Source organism: Sylvia atricapilla, chromosome 4 (assembly GCF_009819655.1).
Source record: "Sylvia atricapilla isolate bSylAtr1 chromosome 4, bSylAtr1.pri, whole genome shotgun sequence".
Lineage (NCBI taxonomy): Eukaryota > Metazoa > Chordata > Aves > Passeriformes > Sylviidae > Sylvia > Sylvia atricapilla.
In genome coordinates this window covers 52,410,771-52,416,770 of record NC_089143.1, presented here as the reverse complement: position 1 = coordinate 52,416,770, position 6,000 = coordinate 52,410,771, and the positions used below count along the sequence as shown (strand labels likewise).

The 6,000-nt window shown below is 49.0% G+C and overlaps 1 protein-coding gene across 7 annotated transcripts in view; it reads left to right on the top strand.

Moving 5' to 3' along the window:
- The first annotated feature begins 1,354 nt into the window (after positions 1-1,354).
- Positions 1,355-6,000, top strand: part of PDLIM5 (PDZ and LIM domain 5) — a 123,538-nt gene continuing 118,892 nt past the window's right edge. For 4 of the 7 annotated variants that reach the window (XM_066317925.1, XM_066317924.1, XM_066317922.1 and 1 more), the window contains exons 1-2: positions 1,355-1,446; positions 4,242-4,377. In XM_066317925.1, coding sequence (XP_066174022.1) covers positions 4,282-4,377 — 96 coding nt within the window. In that variant the 5' untranslated portion in view covers positions 1,355-1,446; positions 4,242-4,281. Of the gene's footprint in view, positions 1,447-3,433; positions 3,556-4,241; positions 4,378-6,000 lie in introns of those variants that run through there. The other 3 variants (XM_066317927.1, XM_066317926.1, XM_066317921.1) reach the window with 2 other exon arrangements.

Sequence of the window (6,000 nt, the reverse complement as noted above, 5' to 3'; positions counted from 1 at the left end):
AAACAGCGGTTTGGCTACAGTAGTGGGGATTTTAGATGCTTTTCTTTTCAAGATGCCATTTGAGGTGCATTTGTCCTAGTCATGGCAAGTGAGAAGACACACAGCTCAGCGGGCCACTGTTAAAATACCCTTGTTAAGATTCACTGAGCCAGGGCTCAGATTGGACAGGCCCTGGTTTCCTGCACACCCAGGCACCAAGGGCACAGGTCTTCTAACACAGCATCAGCTCCAGCCTGAGGGCTCCCATTTGGGGGCGCCTGTGAGGGCAATGGGCACAGCAGGGCCAAAATAAGGCTCATGGCTGTGCAGGTGACAACAAAAGCAAGGGACAGTGCTCTGGGGCCATAGAGGTGAGGCAGGGCTGTCCATTATGAGGACTGTGCGTTGTGTTGCATTGTGATAAATAAGAATTTAAAGCTTTCCTCTGCACTCTTTCTCCACACTAAATCCATGCTTGAGGAGGGTACTGAAATCCTTTGAAGCATACGGATAATTGTACTGTTAACTAGATGCACATTTTCTTCACAGCCGTTTTTACCTGTAATGACTTCTTGTGGAATGTGAAGTTTGGCAGGAACCTCAAGCCCCACCAAGCTGTGAGGTGCAGCTGAATGTGACTCTGAAGCGCCGCCGTTTCATCTTTGCCCTGCTCCTGCCCCTCCCGAGGCCGTGGCTGGCGCTGGCAGGCGCTCTCCCAGCCAGCCTGCCCCGCTCCACGCATTCCCAGCTGCATTCCCAGCTGGGCAGTCTCCGGGTTAAAGAATTAGTCCTGTAACAATCTGATCAAGCATCACCTTAGAACCTGGTTCATTTCATGCACCCACTCCTACAGCAAGGCTGTGCCAGGGATCTTAATTTCTGGCGGATCTCTTCCAATTTCGGAGCATATGCATGGCTACTCTATACCTGTTTGTTCTTGTGCCAGCCTTCTCTGTTAGCTCCAACAGCTCTTCTGCCTCGCTGCCGTTCCCCCGCTTTGATGTCCTCAGGAGGCGAGTACATCCCTGTCATTTCTCACGCTACTCCACATTAAATCAACCAAACTCCCTCTTTCCGTAGGGTCTCCTGCTCCGCCTCAGGCTGCCCCGCAGCTTCCCGGCCCCGCAGCCCCTTCCCTCAGGCGGGCACACGGCGAGCGGCCCCTTCCCGCTCGCCCTCAGCTTCGCAGGTGCGCCCGCAGCTGCGTGTGCGTAAATCAAAGCGCGGTGAAAGCGAGCGTTCCCCCGTTCAAAACAAACCAAACCACACAACACAGCAAACGCGGGCACCGTGCGGGCTTGGCGGCCCCCGGCCCGCTCCCCGCGGCGGCCGGGCAGGGCTGGGCCGGGCCGGGCCAGGGGAGGAGCGGCGGGAGACGGAAGTGAAAACAAGAGCGGGGGGCCGGAGCTGCCGCCTCGCAGACGCGCCGCGGTGTCCTCGCCTCTCCGCGCTGAGCCGCACCGCCGGGTGAGTGCCGGGGCGGCAGAAAGCGAACAGAGGAAAAAACCCGGGGGGGGAATTAGGCAAAAAGTCAGTAGGCTGGGCACGGTTTGTAAAGCTCCTCGGTGTTTATTTTGTTTTTATTTAACTTCTGTAAGCGAGGCGCGCGGCGTGTCGTGTGGCGGAGCGCCCGGCCGGGGTGCCGGGGTGCGGCGGGGGCGCGGCCCCGGGGCAGCCTTCGGGGTGCCCGGGCTGCGGGACACCTGCGGGGCTCCTCGCCCTCAGCCCAGCGCCGCGGGCTGCTCGGGCACGGGGCTCCGCTGTGCCCCGCTCCCCGGGCTTTGTGGCGCCCGCTGCCCCTGGAGCGGCTGGCGCTGTGGGAGCGCCCGGAGCCGAGACCCAGTGCTGGGCGTACAGGGGCTTGTGCTGGCGCTGCCCGCAGCGCTTCCTCCGGCCGCCCCGGGGCAGGAAGGCCCCGCTGGGGGCTCTGTGCCCCGGCCGGCAGCGGTGCGGGACCGCGTTCCGGCCCGGGCTTTGAAATTCCCCCTTCCAGGCGCAGGTCCACCAGGCGTTTGATCGTCTGAAGGAAAGTTGCACAATTTCACCCTTAACTGGTTTGTTTGCACAATGCTCCCCACGTGAAGCGAGGATGGTGGTTTGCTGTGTTTTCCTTTAGCTGTTGCCTGCCTTGGCACATTTGAAGAAATTCGTTAAATAAAACTTGGGACGGGTCTTCTTTGTTTGCCGTTCCTTCCTAGGCTAGAGAGGGAGATAGACCAGAATTAAAGGGGTAAGAAAGGAAAGATGTGTGATGCTGAGTGGGATGCACGGTATTTCAGTGTTCACTTTCTTCCCTCCTATTTCTAGTTGCTAGTTGCTACAAATGAAAAGAATGGTATCAAACGGTATCAATTCCTAATAGAATTAATTCTTTTTCCTGGGTCTGTAATTGTAACCTGCTGAGTTAAAAGCTGCCTAGTTAAAAAAAAAAAAACAAAAACAAAACAAAAAAAAAAAAAAAAAAACACACAGAAGAAAAAAATCTACACGGGTACTCTAGTTTCAGTTGCCAGGTAAAGCCTTCTCACCTGTGTGATACAGCTGCACTGTGTGCTGGTCACTAGACCAGACTGGTTTCTTTTCTGCAGTCTCATAATTTATAGTGACCTGTCACTGCAGTGGATTTCATTTATCGGGAGTTAAAAGAACGTGTATCTCTCTGCAGAAAGAAATCTGTGACTAATTCAGATCCTCTTTTTAAAAGAATGCTGTGCACAGGGCAATTAAACAGCTTGGTTCTCGTTTTAGTGGTGAGCAAGCCTCCTAAGAATTCTAACTCAAACTTGGCGGGGACCTTTCCTCCTCCTCAGCCTCAGGAGAGCTCAATCTTGTGTATTTCCCCTTCTGTACATTGGTGCTTGTCGAGGTTTCTAAGGCTGGGTTGAGTCACCCTTTGAGGTCAGAGCTGCCCCTTTGCTGGATGCCAACAGGCACTGGCGGGTTGGGAATGGCCCAGTTACCCAGGCACCTCTGGTACAAGCTCCAAATTCTGCTTCCTAACATATATATCTTGTACTGCCTAATGCCAGTAGCCCTGCTCTTGTTACCTGAATGGCTGTCGGTGTGAATCAAGTTCAGTTTGATTTGGAAAAAATCTGGGCAGTGGATCGCTGCTGCTTTGGGAGGTGAGCCCAAAAATGTGCGTTGTGGGATGGTACTCTTGGGGAGTGACATCCTCGCATCGGTGGGGGCTGTGTGACAGCCCTGCTCTCATGCTCCTTGGGGGTCGGCTGCATTTGGAAAAATCCACCGCCTCTGAGAAACTAACACAGCCCCTCTGCAGTGTACGAACAGCTAAAACCGGGCTTTTCAGAGTTCGGTGCGGTTTGCAGCCGCCTGCTGCTGCTTGGCTGAAGGTCCACCTTAAATGTCCCTATATGAGTATGGAATCCGGCTGTGCCCCGGTGTAGTCTTACACCAGCCCGCCCTGGTGTGCTCCTGCCGGGCTTCAACTATACAAAAATAGACGGCATCCACCACCTAAGATGTCATTGTAACGTTACTTATCTGAGGTGGAGCTGAAGCCCTTATCTTTGACGCTGAACAGCACTTAAATCTCTCAGTTGCCTTTTAAAGGTAATTTGTTGGCCACATTTGAGGAGAGGGAGATGATTGGGGTTTGCTTCCTCAGCATTGAATTGTGACTGTGGATATTTTGCTTTACTTCACAGATTTCATTTTGAGGGTTGAGTTTAATACCTGTCTTGTTTGTGACATTGTTCTGCTACTATGAAGCTATGCTATAAAATTTGAAAAGTCACAGGGATTTTATTTTCTTCTGATTAACTGCAAAGTTGTGATGCTTTGACATTGTCGTGTTTAGAAATAAGCTTTGAGCTGATGACATGGCAGCATATGATATTAATTTTGTTAGAAATGAATGTGCCAGTAGTGCTAATGTCTTCCATACATCTGTTTAAGGGATGCTATCAATCCATGCTTGTCTCAATATTGACTTTTTTAAGCTGAGCTTTAATGCTGGATGGTTTTACCCCCCCTGCCCCACACAGTGTTTTGTTAGTAAAAAGTAGTTGTCAAAAATTTTGGCGGCAGCAGCAGTTCTCCAAGTTCTGCTTCTTCCTTAGCTATGGAGGGAAACAACATATGAGGGATAAAAGCACAAGTCACGACAGACCTGGTGTGGGGCTTTTGGCTGTTTTGTGGGGAGGGAAATACAGCCAAAGAAAGAAGGCTTTCAAAATTGCAGACAGTGCCTTTTGTTTTTATCAACTTTAAATTAAAACTCTAATCCTCTTCTGCAGGCATCAATTCTTTGGATTTGGTCCTTGAATACTAAACATCATGAGCAACTACAGCGTGTCTTTGGTCGGGCCAGCTCCCTGGGGTTTCAGGCTTCAAGGGGGCAAGGATTTCAATGTGCCTCTGTCTATCTCTCGAGTAAGTGCATTTACTTCTTTTCCTGCATGTGGGTATGTGTTCTGCTGTGGCCAACCCACAACCTTCAGACAAAGCCGTTAATTACAGACACTGGGGCTCAGCTTGCCCTGTGGCATGGAGGACTGTTGGGGGTCGGGGAGGGAGGGATAGAGAGGGGAAAATAAATCTTTATTGTGTGAAGGCTTCAAGAAAATCAGCTTAGGAAGGACTTGTTCGTTTGAAATGGCTGTTTTATCAGCATTTGTTTATTCAATTAACAAAATAAATTACCCTCGAATTCCCTTCCCTGCTCCCATCAAGAAAACAGAGATGCAGAGGTTGGAGGCTGACAGGAAACAAGCAATTTACTTTGCTGGGCTGAGCCTGTGCATTTCAAATGGGAAGCACTGGGAAAAAAATCACCCGCGTTACCCTTGTTTATTCAGCAGCTCTTAGCTGCCTGAGGATCTTGTGGTGTCTGCTATCACAAATCCTACCATTTGTAATAAAAAAAGGTACTTAAATTACAGTAGTTGTAAATAGCAGTTCATCAATATGTGCCTGAATGAACGTGCCAGTTTCTCATGAGTGTTTTATAGAGTATGTGCTCTGAATTGGTATTCAAAGGATTTGAGGAACTAAGTCAAAACAAATATGATCTTTGTACCCAGCACTGTCTAACTAGTTTCCTACTTTAAAACTGTGTGTTCAGGGAAGGCTTGTCTTTCAGCGTGGGCTGAGTTTCAAAGCCTTTTTCAGATGGCTGAAGCATTTTGCACATAAAATATAGGGACAAACTTTGCAGTATCGAATTTCTAGGATCGCTGGAAATCTCTGGGTGAAGGGACTGGCTTTTGATGGCTCTGTACCCTGACACCTTTAAATCTGATTAGCCATGTGGAATCATTTATATACATATGGCCCCTCCTCTGTCAACAGCTCTCTTCTCTCTCCTGCATTTTCATGGAGTTTAGTGACAAAGATGAATTATTTTTTACACCTGTTAGGGTGGCAGAATTGATACTGGCCTGGGTGATGGAGCAGGTTTCTATTTGGGTTTATGCATCATGGGGATATTTTTAGCTAATCTTAACTAGGGTTTCAAACCCTTCCAGTTCATTTAGTCTTGGCTTATCTTATCCACTGGTGGATTATGCTGGTGAAATAAAGTACAGTTTGGCTCTGAAAAATTCTTTTTATATGGCCAAAATAGACTGGAGAGCTGTAGAAATGCCTGTGTACTGATTAGGATAGTTAATACTTGAAACATGAAGGGGTTGAAAAGCAGTTTATTCCGGGATTTCAGGGACTTTAAAGGTGAACTGTAATTAAGTTTCTTGTTCAGTAGCTGGTTACTTGTACACTAATGAGAAATTTGAGCTGGGGATGTGGATGGCACTCTACAGATTTGATGGTACAAGAGGTTTTATGACAAGGATTTTCAAGGCACAGGAGCTTTCCTGCATAGCGTCCTTGTGCATGATACTGAGAGAGCAGTTAAGCACTATAGGCAGTAAGTCATGTGAAACAACCAGCTTCAGGAAAGGGCAATACTTTTTTTGTAGAGGCCTCTGTTATCCTGGAGATCTTGAGTGCAGTCTTCCTTTAAGCAGGCTTCCCACCTAAAAGAGGAAACATATGTTG